Here is a 17,660-nt window from a genome sequence, read left to right as displayed (position 1 = left end):
AGCTAGATCAGCCAGTTTGCTCTTTATTGTGGCAATGACAAACATTACATAGTACGTGCTATCCACTTGGATTGGTCTTTGGCTGTCAGGCTGTCATGTCAGGCTGTCAATATTTGCCCCCTCGGCCCCTTTTTCGCCCTCCTGGTCATCTTGCTGGTCTGATAGCTGAAGAAACCGACGGCTATCCGGGGAGGGGGGGTTTCTAGACTCATCACATAACTACAGACTGAGTAACTTACATACAGCAGCAGATCTGCCGACGTGTTCTGGGCAACACAACCTCTCCATCAATTCTATTGGCGTTGGTTACTCCTTTCGAAGAAGCTAGTGGAGTGTATATATTTGTTCCTGCCCTGGTGTACCTAATACTGAGTACATCAATCAAGGTAAAGGTGAAAATGTTATACTCGCAATGCCTGCCATTGAGAGGACAATAAGATGGTTGATTGTCTGGTATCCATCATACCAGTATTGTAGTATTGTAAAATTCCGGAACAGCCGCTCAGACCCCGTTCCTGCCTTAGTCAGAAGTTGATGATGTCGAACTCTCTCCAGGCAACCAGCTAAAAAGCACAAGAGAGCTTCAACCTCGGACCCTGCACCCTGCAATTGCCCTCAATAATTGATCATTCCGAAAGGGAGAAAAGCTTCTTCAAGAGGTAGGGACTTTGCACTATCTACTGGGCTGCACCTTCCTCTTTCTATATTTGCATTCTCTTTTGACCCCGTTGCTGCTTCTTAGTTCCGTCCGACTGCACTTGCACACCTCATCATCGCATCACCCGTGGACGAACCCTTTCGCTTATCCCCGCCCATGTCCGATTTCTAGTCGAGGGCTTGAGAACGCCCTCCTTTCGAGTAACAATTGGGAATTGAGGTACTGGGAATTCCATTGGGTACAACACGTGCTGCGACCGATCTCAACAAAAAAAAATTCCCTGAGACGATATCAATTTCCCTCGAATTGCGCCCGTTTCGTCATTCTTCCTTTTTAGGCTCCCGCTCCACTTTCGGCTGTCGATCCTGTGGCCTTCACTCGGGGTAGCTAATCGATCTCCATACTCCAACTCTCCCCGACTCGCTCACATTGCCCATATCCCAAAAATGCCTGCGGATTATACATCCACAGCGCGGGCTCTCTCTGTCTCCCCGACATCGCCAGAAGCTTTTTCTCCGTCGGACGAAGATATCTTCCCGCCATGGAGTCAACGAGCTTCCGCCCAGCGAAATTCACCAGACACCGCTGGCCAGAAACCCACAACCTTCCGTGAGCAGGCCATCGACCGAGCGACTCAAATGTCGCGGCGCATTAGAACAGCATGGCGGAAGATGACTTTCTGGCAAAGAGTCGGCGCTGTAGGTGCTTTTATCTTAGCTAACATGCTGGGACTGGCATTCCTGTTCTTTACCGGAAAGGTGTTCATTTGGATCCGGCCCGTGGCAGCACAGTGGGAGAAGTCCCGTTTGGCCTTCTTCATCCTTTGGCTATGTGTCTTTTTCGTTTCTTTTCCTCCATTGGTGGGATGGTCGACGTTCGGAACAGTCTCCGGCTATCTTTTTGGCGTATGGAAAGGGTGAGTCGGACATCATTCGTCTACGATGCTTCATGGGTCTGACATTTCCTCCAGATGGCTCCTCTACGCCTCTGCAACCGTGCTCGGCTCCACGGTCTCATTCATCGTGTCTCGCACGGTTCTGTCTAAATTTGTGCATCGATTGATTGAGCGCGATAAACGATTTGCAGCCCTCTCGTTGACCTTAAAGTACGATGGCCTAAAGCTGCTGTGCATGATCCGCCTATGCCCACTTCCCTACTCCGTATGTAATGGAGCCGTATCGACTTTTCCGACCGTTCATCCGTTGATGTATGGACTCGCCACGGCAATTGTCTCCCCGAAGCTACTAGTGCCCGCCTTTATCGGCAGCAGGCTTCGAATTCTTTCAGAAAACAATGAAAAGATGAGCGCTGGCTCGAAGGCGGTCAACATCTGCAGTATAATCTTCACAATTGCTATCGGAGTCTTCACCGGACTGTATATATACAAAAGGTACTGCATGCGATCAAACTTGCCGCCGCATCCCCGCTAATGAGATATGCCAGAACTCTGGCTCGAGCCAAGGAATTGGAGGCCAAAGAACGTGAGGACATTCGACGGACTTTGCAGGCGGACCATGCCGCTCATCGCTCACATCAGGCCTTTTCGGAGGACCCGGACGTTGATAGGGCCGCGCGAACTCTTGCCCGCGATGAAGAGGAACAGATCGGGTTCACGGACTTGGATGATGATCACGTGGAATTGGCCATCGATGACGAGAGCGGCAGCGAGACCTTGAGCGGCCACGGCAAGTCGTCGCGCTATCGGGACGAATTCACTGACAATGATTCGGATGCCTTCCGGGATGAAGACGGTGCGCACGAGGAGACATATACCTTGCATACCCATGTGCGCCGAGACTGAAGCTTCTAGGACCGTCGGATTCCGGCAAAGACCACACTACACATACATCGGACCCTTGTTCTTGATTAGAATTTTCTCCTACGAGTGATGCCTTGTATCCTATAAAGAGAAAGTGATGATTATGACGCTTCAAAAATCCTGTTTTCCTGGTTTGGAGACTGGTTCTACTGCGAAAAATGGGAAATTCTTCATCGAGGGCGACGCTCAGGCAGCACCCTGGTGGCTTTCTGCCTTTCTTGTAATTGATCTGTTGAGAAAAATCAAATTGGCAATGGCCTAATCACGGCAGTCGTAAGCACTCATGTAAACATATGGCCTGCGTAGGGGAAGATCGGGAGCGGACTGGCGGGGATCCGGGCGAACATGCCGCCGATCCAGAAATGCATCTCCATCTGTCGTTTATCGCCGCTTCCTCTTCATTTCCGCTCACCGCATACCCTCACTTTTCCCCCCTTGATTCGGTCCCCCCTCTCATAGGCGAGAGAGGCAGAAAAAGAGAGGATCTTGCTGTGGCTTAGAAGTGCGATCTCCTTAAGGTTGGTATACCACTGATTTTGCCTCTTCAATGCTTGCATCAGTGGGGGAACTGGGGCATCATGGGCTTGGCTGATAAGGGTCTTCCAATCGTATCCCCTCTTAGCCTGATATAAATGGTGTCGATCAAGGGTAAGTCAACTACTCTTCTATGTATAGATATCTCGGCCTCTGGCATCGTGTGTCAATTTCTGAGGTGACTCTCTAACTCGCCTTTGAAGGAAACCTTATACATCCTCAAGCCAAGCCGTGCGCTTCCCGAAGTCAGGGATTTCTCATAGTCAAACAACCTAGCATGGTTCGATAGGGAAACATACAGCTAGTATGAAAACCGCTGCCTCTCTGGGGCCTCAGGGCCCTAATGGGCACGTCTCCCATACCAGCCCGTTGAATCCATATTTGCCTACGAGCCTTGGAACTATGGCCAGTAGCGGGGGACAATTTTCAATGTTCTCGGCTCGGCATATCTTTCCTGAAAGCAGTCAGCCGGCGCGGCTTCCTGCAATGATCCAGCCTACCAGAGTGTATGCCACTGGGCTTGTAAATCCGAATGGTGCCATGGCCTCGACCGCGACACCAACCTTGAATGGCAGCGCAATGCAGCCTTCTGCTTTGGAAAGCACGAATCCTTCGCAGAGGTTGAACGGACAATTTGCGGTTGCTGCAACGACTCCCACTGCCAGCATTGCATCCACATTGCATGCATCCAATGGTACGACTGTACCGCGCGATTATCCTAATGGCTCGACAGGTGGCTCATACTCTTGCCTCTCATCCGGCTCTAGCCAATTAAGATCTGACTCCCCGTCCACAACACTGACCGGCGCTCTGTCCTCCGGTTCTGCTTCGATTTCAACCGAACCCAAGGACCGTCCGCACCGCATACCGATTCCCATAAAGTATCGCCCGCGATCGTCGATTCCGCCAAGGATGCCTGCAGCAGTATATGCTCAACAGTGCGTTGAAGCAGCGTATGCCTCTCGACTCAACCCCTACGCCCTGCACAAGAATGAGCAGGATGCGCTCCAGGACCATTTGTGTCATCTTCAAGTCACTATGTATCTGAACATCCGAAATGGGATTTTACGCTTGTGGACGCGAAACCCAATGGTGAGCGTTACCAAAGAGGAAGCACTAGGATGTACGAAAGACTATCGCTGGGTGAACCTTGCCTCATTCGCTTATGAATGGCTCATCAGGAATGGATATATCAATTTCGGGTGTGTGGAGATTCCCGCCGCCCTAGTAAGTCCCAGAAAGGGTCGTCGGAAGGATGGCCCGGTAATCGTGGTCATTGGCGCAGGTGTGGCAGGCTTGAGCTGTGCGCGACAATTGGAGGGACTGTTCCGCCATTACCATGATGCCGACTCGTCTCCACGGGTGGTGGTCCTGGAAGGCAGGCGAAGGATTGGCGGTCGTATTTACTCGCATCCGCTACGCAGCCTGCAGTCCTCGAAATTGGCTCCAGGTCTGGTGCCGAAAGCCGAGATGGGCGCGCAGATCATCGTGGGGTTTGAGCATGGCAATCCGTTGGATCAGATCGTTCGCGGCCAGCTAGCTCTCCCCTATCATCTGTTGCGTGATATTTCAACGATCTACGATGTTGATGGCTCTGCGGTAGACGAACCCCGAGACGCAACAGCCGAGATGCTTTATAACGATGTTCTGGATCGTTCGGGGTTCTATCGTCACAAATCCGTGATAGTCCCGACGGCGGAAGGCGAGCGAGACTTGATTGATAACGGTCGTGACATCGTGACTAACGATGGCCTGACTGTCCGACAATACGAAGAGGCCAGGGCTGCCGGTACGATTGGACTCCTGTTTCCTGCCAAAAAGGTCCGTAGAGGTGTGGGTCACAAGACAGCAGAAATCAAACCAGTCGGTGCTCCTTCAGCAAACGCGGACAGGAACGAAGAGAACCCAACCAAGCTCGCTTGTCAGACAATGGGCTGGAGTCTGAAACATGGAGTCTCAGACACTGAGAAAATTAATCTAGATCCCATAGCCAAGGCCTCTCGGAATCAAACTCTGGGGGCCGTCTTAGATGAGGGTGTCCGGCAATACCAGCACATGCTGCCGCTGACACCGAAGGACATGCGATTGATGAACTGGCATATGGCCAATCTAGAATACGCAAATGCAGCCAACGTCGGCAAGCTCAGTCTCTCAGGTTGGGACCAGGATATGGGCAATGAGTTCGAAGGGGAGCACTCGCAGGTCATCGGCGGATACCAGCAGCTTCCGTTTGGGCTGTGGTCATTGCCCACCAAGCTTGACGTACGTCCAAACAAAGTCGTTTGCAGGGTCTCTTATGATCAAACTGGCCGCGGCAAACAAAAAGCCCTTATCCAGTGTGAAGACGGTGAGAGCTTCATGGCGGACAAAGTCGTTTTCACAGGCTCCCTGGGCGTTCTCAAGCATCGAAGCATCCAATTCTCCCCTCCTCTTCCTGAATGGAAATTGGGAGCAATCGATCGGCTAGGTTTCGGGGTCATGAACAAGGTGATTCTTGTATTCGACCAACCCTTCTGGGACACGGAACGTGACATGTTTGGCCTGTTGCGCGAGCCCCAGAACCGCGACAGCATGAGACAAGAAGACTATTCCGCCAATCGAGGTCGGTTCTACCTCTTCTGGAATTGCATGCGAACGACCGGTCTGCCTGTGCTCATAGCCCTGATGGCCGGTGACGCCGCCCACCAAGCCGAATGCACGCCCGACGCCGAGATCATCGCCGAAGTGACTAGCCAGCTCCGCAACGTGTTCAAGCATGTTGCTGTCCCCGACCCTCTGGAGACGATCGTCACCCGCTGGGCCAGTGACAAGTTCACTCGCGGAAGCTATTCCTTCGTCGCCGCCCACTCCCTTCCCGGCGACTACGATCTCATGGCTCAGTCGATCGGCAACCTGCACTTTGCCGGCGAAGCCACCTGTGGCACTCACCCTGCCACCGTGCACGGCGCCTACCTGTCAGGCCTCCGCGCGGCCTCAGAAATCATCGACCACACCCTCGGACACATCGAAATCCCTACTCCTCTTGTGCCAGAAAAGGGTGCCAAGGTCGTCCCACCGGGTGACATCCTTCACGCTCCGTCAACAACAACACCCACAACCGCAACCACCGGCCAAAAGCGCAAACAACAGCATCATCCCTCATCCGCCGCCACCACCTCCTCCATCCACCCACTCCTCTCCAACCCACAACCCATCGACCCCAACGACCCGAACCCCTCCCCCGAGTCCCTCCGCCGCGCCGCCTACGACAAGGCAATGTGGGCGGCCATCACCGCGGAAATCGGTGCGCCCTTGCCTCGTCCCGCCCGCGCCGTCCTCAACCCATTCCTCCTCTACCAGAAGGACGTCTGGACCCGGTGCCGCGCCCAGTGCGACGAGGCCCGGCGCGCGGCCACCAACGACCCCACCGCCAAAGCGCCCCGCGACGAGATCCGCCAGGCGCTCGGCCAGATGTGGCGCCAGGCCGACCCGGCCGAGAAGCGGCCCTACCTCGAGCGGATCGAGGCCAACCGGCAGGCCAACGCGGCGGTCATGGAGCATTGGCGTCGGGAGGTCGCCGAGTGGGAGAAACGCGCCCTGCAGGTTCGGGAGCGGTGGTGTCGGGAGCATCCGTTCGACGGGTGGGTGGGGGAGCAAAAGTTGGATCTTCGTTTGGGGGATGCTGCTGCCGGTGGTATCTCGCATGGTACTGGTGGTGTCGGTGCTGGTGCTGGTGCGGCCAGTGGTGGTGTGCTTTCTGGGGTTATGCATAATGGCATCAGTAACAGCAGCACCAGCATAGTCAACAGCACTTCTGTATCGAGTGCCGGGAACGCTCCTACATCTATACAAGCTATGGTTCCCACTGCTCAGCAGCATCAGCCACAGCCACAGCAGCAAGTGAACGACTCGACTCATTCCTAAGCGACGAACAGCAATAGAATTCAGCATTATACTCTTATTGCAAGACAATTTCAAGAGGTTCATGACTTTCTATTCTAATTCTATCCTTGTTGTAATAATGTATTTCACAGTCAGAAGTTCCAGTCATCGTTCAAATTCATGGAATTTGAGAGAAAAAAATGCCCCCAACCGGTCCTCCTGCTGTGTGCGTGGGTGTGTATCACGTTGTATATCACAAACATGAGATCAGATCATGAGAAACAAAAAAATGAAAACGCTAAAGTCTAAGATATAAACCCGTAACAGAATTGGAACAAAGAGAAATCCCTGACGGAAAACGAGACGAAGCGATATCATCCTCTTTGTGTATGATGCACAAACAGGGTGATAAATGGGGAGTGGGTGTCTAATCTAGGAATGGAAACCTGATCTATGCGAGGGAAGGGCATTGGAAAATGGGTTGGGGTGGGGTTGTAGAGGGCGGTCGGTAGGAAAGGATTTGACGAAATCGCTTAGAGGAGAGGGTTGGACTTGTACTCGGCGGTAGCACCCTCGGAGTCCTTCTTGACCTCGCCGTTGACCTCTTGGGTGGGCTTGACAGTGGACTTCTCGACGCTGGTGACGGGCTCCTCGTCGTTGGACTCCTTCTCGGCGATGTACTTCTCGGCTTCGAGGGCAGCAATGCAGCCGGATCCTGGGAAGAGTAAAAGATCAGCAAGGGTTTGAAGTTTGTGTTAAGGAGGGAAAACATACCGGCACTGGTGATGGCCTGGCGGTAGCGCTTGTCCTGGACGTCACCGCAGGCGAAGACGCCCTCGACGCTGGTGTAGCTGGTACCGGGCTGGGTGACGATGTATCCATCCTCATCAAGGTTGATCTGGCCCTTGACCAGGGCGGTGGCGGGGTCGTGGCCGACAGCGTAGAAGAGGCCGTTGGCGTCGACGACCTCCTCCTCGCCGGAGACGACGTTCTTGACGCGCAGGTGGGTCATCAAGCCCATGGGCTTCTCCTCGCCGAGGACCTCGGTGGCGACGGTGTTGAAGCGGACGGTGACCTTGGGGTGGGCCAGGAGACGCTGGGCCATGGTTTTGCTGGCACGGAGCTTGTCCTTGCGGACGAGAACGGTCACGCTGCTGCCGTACTTGGCAAGGAACATGGCCTCCTCGGCGGCGGAATCACCACCACCGATGACGAAGAGGGGCTTGTTGCGGAAGATGGGGACGGCACCGTCGCAGACGGCGCAGGCCGAGATGCCGTTCTGCCAGTACTTCTCCTCGCCGGGGAGGTCGAGACGGCGGGCGTTGGCACCGGTGGCAATGATAACAGCATCGGCAGTGTGAGCGGGCTCGTTGTCGGGACCGTCGTTCCACTCAGTCCAGAGCTTGAAGGGGCGCTGGGAAAAGTCGACCTTGGAGATGGTCTCGGTGATCACTTCGGTGCCGAAGCGGATGGACTGCTTGCGCATGTTCTCCATGAGTTCACCGCCGCCGATTCCATCGGGGAAACCGGGGAAGTTCTCAATGTCGGTAGTGGTAGTGAGCTGACCGCCAGCGGCGGTGCCGTTGGCCAGCATACCCTCATAGAGGACGGGCTTGAGTTCGGCACGGGAGAGGTAGATGGCAGCGGTGTGCGCCGCGGGGCCGGAGCCGATAACTAACGGGCAAAATGGTTAAGACCCGCTTCAGGCAACCCAATTGAGACGAGAATACTTACTGACGACGTTAGTGTGAACCATTCTGGAGGATGAAGGAGGATTGGCGCGCAGTGGCGTCGAAAGGGGATTCGGGAAAGCGGAAGTAGCAGGTGAGGATTTTTGATGGAGCGAAGAAGTGGCCGCTGCAGTCAATCCGAGAGATGCACGCAGGGAGGAGAAGGGGAACCGACGAAAGGCGGAGGAGAACAGATTGGCGGTGTTATGGGGGAGAAAGGGAAAAGTTGAGGTGGTGGTGGTGGGGGGGGGGAAGCAGAATGAATTAATAGTGATGGGAGAAGTCGAACGGAGGGGCAGCGAATCCACCAGAAAGTCGGGCTGGCCGGGGCGAGATTAGCTAAGAAGGCAGAGAGGGCAGTCCACTTAGCAATAACACCACCCGATGAAATTATCACCTAGGATCCAGACTTGGAGAATTATGAATAAGGCGGTTAAAGTCTTTTTAGTCAGATAAACAAGCCAACAATGAATGAATAACGCAGCGAATGGGACTCTCACAAATCACCTGCGGCGAGGCCCTGGTCACGTGCACGGCTTACCAAGCGGCGGCCGGCCGAGACCGCCATTGATTATCGATCAGATTATCTCATTATCTACAGTACATAGTAAGTCAAGAGATCGTTCATTCATCAATCATATCATCAAGTACATTATTACATGTCACTCTCGTCAATCATCACCCTCATCACCCCTCCCCCCTCACTTTGATCGTCCGAACCACTTTTTTCGCTTCGAAGGAGTGGTCTCCTCCTTCTCGCCCTCCTCCTCCCCATCCATATCGTCCACACTCGCACCCACTAACCCGGCAGGGGCCATCCTACTACTACCCTCGCCCACTCCCCCACCATATACCTCTCGAGGATTCTCATAGCCACCCTCGTCCTCATCATTTTCCTCGTCGCTCATCCCGTCCTCATCGTCATCCTCAACCTCCGTGTCCTCCGCTGGCAACCTCTCTCTCTTGGCGCCCCGGACTCCCAACCATTTCTTCCACCCTTTGGCGACCGGGGCGGCTGGTAGGTCAAAGTCCATCCCTTCGTATCGGAGCGCGGGAATCAGCAGCTTGTATGGCGTCGTGATACCGGCTGGATCCTTGGGGTTGAGCTCGAGATTGAGCGTAATAGCTAGGCCTTCCTCCATATTGCTCGATGCGTCTAGCCCTCCGCCCGCACGACTGCCCATCCTTTGGCTAGCATTCGTGGGGCGGCGTTGTAAGAACCCAGGCTGAAAGGCATCCCTTGTTTCAGCAGCCGAATTGAAGGGTCCATCCATGCTCATCCGTCGTCCGATTGGGGCCTCGCCCAGATTAAATTCCTTCGTAGGCGGCGGGCCACGGCCAGAAAGCCGGCGGAATAGGCCTCCGCTGGGAGGCTTATCCCCACGGGTCAGTGATAGCGTTCTTTTCAATTTACGCGGGCGAGCCTCCTCCGCGCCGGGCCTCAAAGCAAATCGTGGTGTGCCTGGGGGCGTAGAACCTAGGAGTACGTTAGCAAAACGTTCCGTATAACTCGCACGAGCTGCTTGTGGGCGGACCGACCTGGTTGGTATTGGCGGATGGAACACCAATTGCGTCGAGGTAGCAGTCTCTTATTGTTGCGAGGCTTGTTGTTCACATCGTGAGTGAAAAGAGGGACCATGTCTTCGTCGGTATTGGTATCCATGTGATGCACCCGGTTGCGCTTGTTCAGCATGTCGGAAATCATCTCCGTCTCAGGCAGGTCCGCAATAGCGGAGGAGATGACATTGGCCATGTAGCGGTAGTCTTTGTCTCTGGGGAGGTTCAATTTCGGATTTGAATAGAATTGACCGACGGCGGCCAGATGGACATCGCCGCTAGGAGGGAAACCAGTCAGCTGCGGTTTATAGTATACGGGACTCGGGTTTACCTTAGAATAGTGACTCTAACTGATTTTTCAGCGGCCAAGTCCTGCAGGTCCTCGATCAGATACGTTCGCTCTGACTTGTGGTGCTTGGCTGTCCAGTGGTCATCAAAGATCTCTACTTTGCCGCCATTCTTGTTCACCAAGCCGCCGAAAAGTCCGGCTTTACCCAGAGACTTGCGGCTATTGAGAATGTTCTTGACCATTGCCTTCGAAACTGTTAGGAAGACTGTGCGCTGGGAGTTTTGGATCTATCACATACCACTCTTGGGTATGCTATTGGGATACCCAGGGAGACGATCAGGTGCTTGGTCTCACCCCTCGTTATCTCGCGATGACATCGGTCCCAGATCAGATCACACGTCTGTTCACTGAGAATTTCATCCGTCTGTAGCACCATACGGGTCAGTAGGCGCGACCTGAATTCTGGTATTCCATCGACTTACCATCCGCTCCGTACGACAATCTAATCCAAGGAAAGACACTCCGTCACCCAAAGACATGAATAGATGCCGACTCTTTTGGTTAATATATGGACCAGGTTGAGCTCCAAGAAGCCAGCTTGGCTCCTCAGCCTCAGTCTCTTCGGGAACACTGTGATGTTGGAACAAGAGATAGTACTTGAACGCGATGTTCCCGAGTCCCGAGATAACAGCACAGTTCATGAACTCCTCGGGGTAGGATCCAAAACCTTCGATGACTTCATGATCGTTCCACATGTTCACCATGGGAATCTGGGAGCCGGCCAGGGAAAAAAGCCCTTGCGAGAACCACGCGGAGTAGTTCCCAAGATAGAAATCCTCTAGCTCGGCTCGAAACTCGGCTGTAAATGAAGCGTCATACTTCTCGCCCAAGCTCTTGATTTTTACCCATTCCTGGAAATGGGCTGTCTCTGCTATGACCTTGTCATTAAAGATCTGGTCACCTCCACCAATCATGACGTGGAAGGGCTGGGTCTGGTGCTCAGTCAATATGTCACGCCACAAAGGATCAGGCCCGCACAATTTGTTGGGATTGACAGCTGCGCTAAAACCGTTGCCCGTATGGAACACGATGTTCATTGACTGTCCACGTGCGGGGACCCAGAAACCTATGGCAGGTCCCTGATTCAGTCTATAAGCAATCCGCTGTTGGGTGGGACCTAGCTCGACCTCGATGTTAAACCTCCAGAACGTCACATCTCGCCCTGGGTCCGCGTAGAGGCGGGCTCCAGTGACCTCGGTGTAGCTTCCAGCAACTTCCCCGTCCATGGGGTGAAGTCGATTGGCGGGAACAGGTTGCTTGACACCCTCACTGTTGTAGTCGACCATGCTTGGGGACATCTCAAATAGGCCATCGTCATTCTCGATTACTGAAAGGTCTGTCTCTTCCTCAATATGGTCCACTGGTTTGACATATATAGCCCGCCCGTCTCGCCCCAGCTTCATCAAGCCTGCCGTAGGGTCAACGTACTCAGGTGCAAGGCGAGCTTCTTCACCATCTACCTGAACTGGTGGAGGGGGGAGCAGATCCATTGGTTGTGGGAATAATCGTAGGGTCGGGGATGGCTCATAAGACGAGCGCGAATCTTGGGTCACAATGAGGATGCTACCTCTCCATGTCTCCTTGTTGAATGGCCCGTTGGGCCCGTCAATCCGGACTCGCCTTAATCCGCCGTACCGGAGTAGAGGCCCACACTTCAGGAATATCGGCGGCTGAAAGCGTTTGCTACCTAAACGATAATGCTTATCAGTACTTGAGAAGCTTTCCTTGGATCCCCACCGAAGAGCTTACCTGCTAATTTTTGAGTCGGTGTTCTTTGCGGAAAGTCGCTTGGAAGAGCCCTGCTGCGTCGACGATTATTACCCGTTGCGCCTTCCCACCAAGCCTTTCCTCGATCGGCATCAAGTCGCTGGAAATCAAAGTCGGAAGCTCCCAATCGAGCAACTTGTGCGGTCTTCCACTCCGATAGTGGAGGAGGTGTGGGTGGTGGCACATTGAATGAGACCTTGGGTTTTGACGGCGCACTCGTTTCCGTACCAAAAGTCTCTCGGCTCAAATCGGCGCCCATGTCAGCTCCCAAGGGAATAGACAGCTCCGGAGCAACTCCAGCAAGGTTTTTCGCAGTACTCTGTGGAAGCATTGTCTTCGGTTGCGGAGGACCTGCGTCTGAACCAGCTTGTGGCAATGGTCTGCCTTTTTGAGCCCCGTACTCATGCTGTGCTTGTGGCCCCGGCTTCGGCTTACTGGTTTCCATTTGACTGGGCACATTCTTTCTGCCATAGGGCGCCATCTTATCCTGTTTTGGGGGGTTTGAAATAAAGGCAGCGGAGGTATGAGCTCGCGGATCCTGGTGACTGCCTGTGTTCATCGCTCGTGGACCCATAGGTCCTGCAGGTCTGTGACTTACGGTAACCGTTCGTCTGGGGACGGTGCCTCTGTTCATTACCGCCGCGCTGGATTGTCTAGCGCTTGCAAAGGGGCCCTCATCAGCCGCGTATGCCGCTGGGTTCTGTAGAGAAGGGGCTCTGGTGCGAGATGGTCTGGGCCTCTCATATGGATTTTGTTCCAGGGGGCCATATTCTGCTCGAGGCTCGGAAGCAAGGCGTCGGTGTTCCGGTCGCTTCGCACCCGATGCAGCAGGCTGGTTCTGTCTGGTGGCCTGTCCACTCATGCCTCGTAGAACGTCCTCACGGTCTGGTACTCTTGGATCGACCCGCTTTGGGAGATGCGAGGATGCAGATGCTCGGCTGTCGGCCTCCCTTTGCATTCGTTCTTTGAGCTTCATTTCAGCCTCCAACACCCGTGCTCTTTTCTTCTCTTTTAATGATACCTCTAGCAGTTGAAGGGGCGAGCGATCCGAGGCCAAGGGCTGTTCATGGTCCGCTGTAGATCGCCGTGTATTCGACCGGCTCAGGGGAGATCCCTGGCTTTCGGAGGCTGCGGGCTTGGAACCATCACCTCCGTGTCGCTTGGTGCCGGTGGCCTGTGGCGGTTCGTTCTCCCCGGACCACAGAGATGGCTCTAACGTCGGTAGCCTGTCTGTCCGCCCCATGATCTCTTCTGGGTGCGTTTTACCTCGGCCTTTGGTGTGGGTGGAACCTGAGCGGGATGCACGATTGCCATGTGGCCTTTCGGGGATGTAAGGCACGAGAGGGATATTTTGATCCTTCACGCTCTTCGAATAGTTCTCCCCCTCGGGCTCGTGCTCGGCAGTGAACCATCCTTGGGACGGCTGTCGCCGATGCGATGTGACTGGGCGCGAGGTGTTGCTGAACACTTGATCAGAAGACATAGTGTCTCCGCGTTCCATCGCTTGGGTACTTTCTGTAGCCATGGTTGGGATGGATTCGTGGTCTGGAGGAGCGACTTGCACTGTAGCGCAAGCCCGGATCGACGACTCCAAAAGACTGGTCACAGCTGTAGTCAAGGAGAATCGAGTAATCTGACTCTGCGTCTATGAATAGTGTTTACCAAGCGATTTGAGCCTATACCTATGATCGCATAGTTGACAATGACAGCGAGCGACCTCCGGTATGGTCAATGTTACAACGCGGCGTCGGCGGGCAACGTGCCGATGCGGAGTATAATTACAAGCGGGCAAACAAGTATATGCTCGCCTCCCTTGAGTGCTGTGGTGCACAAGCCACGAGATGCGGGCTCTGGTATTGTTGACTGGTGGCTGGACAATGAACAAATGCAAGCTAAATATGCGGAGCATGCGATGAAAGGATTGTCAATACAGGTGAGTGTCAATGGATGTTGGCGCAAAGTCCAAGTAGAGGAGGAGGGGAGAATTGAAATGCGATGATGAACTGGGGGGCCGGCCGTGGGGAGGAAGAATAATATAAACGGGTGGCTGGCAAACCAGCCCGGCCCTGCCTCCCTGTTGCTCCTGCGTCAGGCGGGGCTTCACCACGAGCACCGCCGAGTACGTATAAATATCAGGCTTCAATTTTTTATTTTCTTTTCTTTTTTTCTGTTGTCGCGATCTTGTACTCTTTTTACAGCCTTCTCGGATAAAGTCTCGATGACTATATATGCCCTGGCTTATGTGATTGGCACCCTCGATCCTCACCAAATCATCGAGTCAAACGTTGCACTTCTCACCGATTGCGTCGATCAATTTCCACCTCGCTGTTGGCAGCGCAGTTGTCAATTCAGCCCAATGCCTAGAGACAGCTACCCCAAAAAATGAGTTGACCTCCTGCGTGGTCCCGTCCTTTTTCCGATGCTCGATCTTCGGGGTTTAGTATGAAATCATACCTCCTGTGGGAGCGCACGGCCGTAGCTTCGATGTCGGCGGTGAAAAGAGACCTGCGAAGTGACCTATCGTTAGTGTTGGGCTAGGATGATGCAGCTGCTGGCTACCACTTTTCTGGGCCATCGCTTAGCATGAAACACTCTATCTTGACGACCAATGCTGGCACATTGGGCCCCAATCGACATGAATCGATCTGTCGGGTGTCTCGGGGTGATTCGGGCCAATGGATAAAGCGAGGTACCTGGTAGATGTACTTTAAACTTGATGTAGCTACGGTACGGTGTCGTACGTGGATACGCGGGTGTCCGCTTGGGGTATATAAGCATCTGCGTGACTTGGTGCACTGTCAGTTGTGAATTTCGGCTGCGGCGAGGTGACTGAGAGGCGCTCTCACCTCCCGAATGGCTATGAGTACTGCATGATGGTTCTCGCCTTAAGGTCGGTTTAGAGTACACGAGGATGCGCGATGCTTGGCTGGGACGGGCTGTTGCGGAAGAAACTAAAGACAGTGGGGGAAAAAAGAAATCGACACCTGTGAGATTCGAACTCACGCGGGCGAACCCACTGGCTTAGCAGGCCAGCACCTTAACCACTCGGTCAAAGTGTCCAATTCTTGATTACGTCAGTGGTCTTTTGCTCCATGCTATATGTGTAACTTATTTCGCCGCTTGGTAGCTTTGTGATGATACACAACCTGGAAAAGGTATATCACCAAGTAGGTTCTCACTGCGCCCCATATTTGCTGTCTTACTGGTCTATATGAGAGCCATATTTTTCCTCCTTTATACTTTTATATCATGTTTTTCTCCATCTATTTTGATCGTTCCGGAACTGTGTATTTAGGTGCTATATTGTCATGGGTGCGGGAATATACCTTACCCGCAGTGCACTGTATCCGCTGTCCATGGATGCGCGCAGTGTATAGGCAACCAACCAGCCCACTTCCAGCACCCTGGATCCCTAGGTGAAATGGGAGGACAAGGGTACTTGGTGGATCTTGAAGGATATCATGCCACATCCATGCCTGACGATGTACCGGGCCACCACGCGAAAGTGACTGCGGGTTGGAAACGGCGGCTCTTGCCCACGTTGGAATATATGGTAAGTACGGCGACGTCAATATGAACGATCGAGTAGCGGCACCACCCAAATAACATCAGAAGCAACACACACACACACACACACACACACACACACACATACACACATGCGTCGGTCGATCGAAGATAAGTGTACAACTGACCACTAAAATTGATTGTGCCTGTACCGTACCGGATGCCCTGGCCTCACCAAGCCGAAATCCGAAGCCGGAGATGACACCAACAACAAGTTCACTATTGGGAATAGCTCATAGATGTACGATGCACCACAATCCCAAGGAAGTAACCGAGAATTGATACACGTCAACGATGTCAGGAGATAGAGATAAACCTCATCACATGAGAAAATACCGACACAACTGGACTCTGTATAATGTGCAACACAGTGATGGCACAAGCGATACTAGCAACAACCACAGAGCCAGGATCAAGAGGAGTACCACCCCAACGGTAGACGCACAGCACGTGACTACCACAGTTCCAGAAGAGCATACTTCTAATATCGACATGAATGATCTCGCATGAAATACGTGTATGCTCTAGAACAAAGGATAACTGTGGCGATGCCGGCCCCCTCAGTGAGATATAAACCCGAGACGAGGACGAAGGCATGCAAAAATTAAATAAGCTACAACCGCAGAGTATGGAGACGCCATGCATACATACACTAGCACCGTACAAACCAAAGCTATATGGGACACGGAAGCCCACCATACGATATGAGTTTAAACAATGCTAGCGAACTTGTGCCAATGGCGGATAACGATCATCTGAGCATGTGCAGATCATTTACAAGTGCTATGTTGAATTGATAGGGTAAAATCACTTCAGCAATTAGACACTTTGACCGAGTGGTTAAGGTGCTGGCCTGCTAAGCCAGTGGGTTCGCCCGCGTGAGTTCGAATCTCACAGGTGTCGGATATCTCTTTTTGTCGAACTCACCAGTTATCCTCTCCAACATTCTTCATCACATCGCTCGAATACTCCTTGCGATACACGACGGCTGAAGACACGCGTCGAACCAGCTGGCCAGGCCCGAGCAGCGGTGCTGCCCTGACCCCACACCACGGCTCGGATGGGCCCGATCCAAGGAAAATGGGAGCACGGGAAGCCGAATACGGGTACTGCGAGCCTCCCGCCGTCTAGGCTGGCCGCTACGTGATGTAATGTTTCTCTCTCTCTCTCCTCGACCGACGAGTACAGTACACACTCGCTAAGGCGGAGCTGCACGATTCTCGCACCACAAAAACATAACAAACTTCCCTGAATGATCACAAGAATGACATTCATGTATCAGAAGCTCGCAGCCCATACCGTGCACCTTCCGTGGCTACACGGACTCAATGACCTTACTGACTAGGTCACCCAGCGTTTCAACACCCGACTCGAATCTCTCGTGCGTTGCACAGCATCGTCGAGCAACCAGTAGTACATTACTCTGGCGAATTGGACAGATATTACCTAGGAATGTCCATTCGACATTCAAATGAAATTGCACGCGCGTGACAGGTGCCGCAGGACAGATGTATGCGACTAACCCGCCAACCAGCTCCATTAAAGGCATACTCGAACCAACAGCCCCTTAAAAAAGGATGCCATTCTCCCAGGCATCAAACCAAGGCCATCTCACCGGTCTTAACACAGAGAAGGTTTCATGGCACTGAAGAGTGAAATAGCACGACGTGGCGCATTCCCGCAAGGATTAGGACGTCGCAGACTAGACAGCCCGCAAGCACAGACGGAGGGGTGGTGGTATGTGATATCCTCAAGATCATGGCCGACGAAGAATTATACAGCTGGTAGACACGAGTCCGTACTTCCCCTTCTCTCCCT

The 17,660-nt window shown here is 53.3% G+C and overlaps 4 protein-coding genes and 2 non-coding genes across 6 annotated transcripts; 3 read left to right on the top strand and 3 right to left on the bottom strand.

The window, feature by feature from the left end:
• Nucleotides 1–1,104: 1,104 nt before the first annotated feature.
• Nucleotides 1,105–2,592, top strand: BO82DRAFT_409054 (TVP38/TMEM64 family protein; the record flags this gene model as incomplete). Its single annotated transcript, XM_025639717.1, has 3 exons — nt 1,105–1,574; nt 1,629–2,048; nt 2,102–2,592. The coding sequence occupies 3 exons, from the start codon at nt 1,105–1,107 to the stop codon at nt 2,457–2,459; spliced, it is 1,248 nt and encodes a 415-aa protein (XP_025486025.1). The 3' UTR covers nt 2,460–2,592.
• Nucleotides 2,593–3,413: 821 nt separating this feature from the next.
• Nucleotides 3,414–6,914, top strand: aof2 (putative lysine-specific histone demethylase Aof2; the record flags this gene model as incomplete). Its single annotated transcript, XM_025638334.1, has 3 exons — nt 3,414–3,713; nt 3,894–6,631; nt 6,773–6,914. 3 exons carry the CDS (start codon nt 3,414–3,416, stop codon nt 6,912–6,914), a joined length of 3,180 nt encoding a protein of 1,059 aa, XP_025486024.1.
• Nucleotides 6,915–6,950: 36 nt separating this feature from the next.
• trr1 (thioredoxin-disulfide reductase TRR1) lies at nt 6,951–8,746 on the bottom strand. Its single transcript, XM_025641168.1, has 3 exons — nt 8,607–8,746; nt 7,647–8,546; nt 6,951–7,587 (listed from the first exon to the last, which is right to left on the bottom strand). Exons 1-3 carry the CDS (start codon nt 8,626–8,628, stop codon nt 7,406–7,408), a joined length of 1,104 nt encoding a protein of 367 aa, XP_025486023.1. The 5' UTR covers nt 8,629–8,746; the 3' UTR covers nt 6,951–7,405.
• Nucleotides 8,747–9,236: 490 nt separating this feature from the next.
• BO82DRAFT_396571 (uncharacterized protein) lies at nt 9,237–13,800 on the bottom strand (the record flags this gene model as incomplete). Its single annotated transcript, XM_025638850.1, has 7 exons — nt 9,237–10,079; nt 10,142–10,437; nt 10,491–10,693; nt 10,747–10,872; nt 10,931–12,195; nt 12,258–12,762; nt 12,874–13,800. 7 exons carry the CDS (start codon nt 13,798–13,800, stop codon nt 9,304–9,306), a joined length of 4,098 nt encoding a protein of 1,365 aa, XP_025486022.1. The 3' UTR covers nt 9,237–9,303.
• A 1,453-nt stretch (nt 13,801–15,253) lies between these two features.
• On the bottom strand, nt 15,254–15,334 carry BO82DRAFT_t316. Its single transcript has one exon. It is a non-coding gene; the product is annotated as a tRNA-Ser (tRNA).
• A 1,330-nt stretch (nt 15,335–16,664) lies between these two features.
• Nucleotides 16,665–16,745, top strand: BO82DRAFT_t317. The gene has a single exon. It is a non-coding gene; the product is annotated as a tRNA-Ser (tRNA).
• Nucleotides 16,746–17,660: the final 915 nt, after the last annotated feature.

This window comes from Aspergillus uvarum (assembly GCF_003184745.1).
Source record: "Aspergillus uvarum CBS 121591 unplaced genomic scaffold BO82scaffold_103, whole genome shotgun sequence".
NCBI classification, from domain to species: Eukaryota; Fungi; Ascomycota; class Eurotiomycetes; order Eurotiales; family Aspergillaceae; genus Aspergillus; species Aspergillus uvarum.
This window is presented reverse-complemented; position numbering and strand designations above follow the sequence as displayed.

Bases quoted from the DNA above. Each gene is read 5' to 3' on its own strand.
- trr1 (XM_025641168.1), bottom strand. From the start codon at position 8,628: ATGGTTCACACTAACGTCGTCA. The intron at 8,547-8,606 runs GTAAGTATTCTC...TTTGCCCGTTAG, and splicing joins GGTTCACACTAACGTCGTCA to TTATCGGCTCCGGCCCCGCG. The intron at 7,588-7,646 runs GTATGTTTTCCC...TACTCTTCCCAG, and splicing joins CCAGGCCATCACCAGTGCCG to GATCCGGCTGCATTGCTGCC.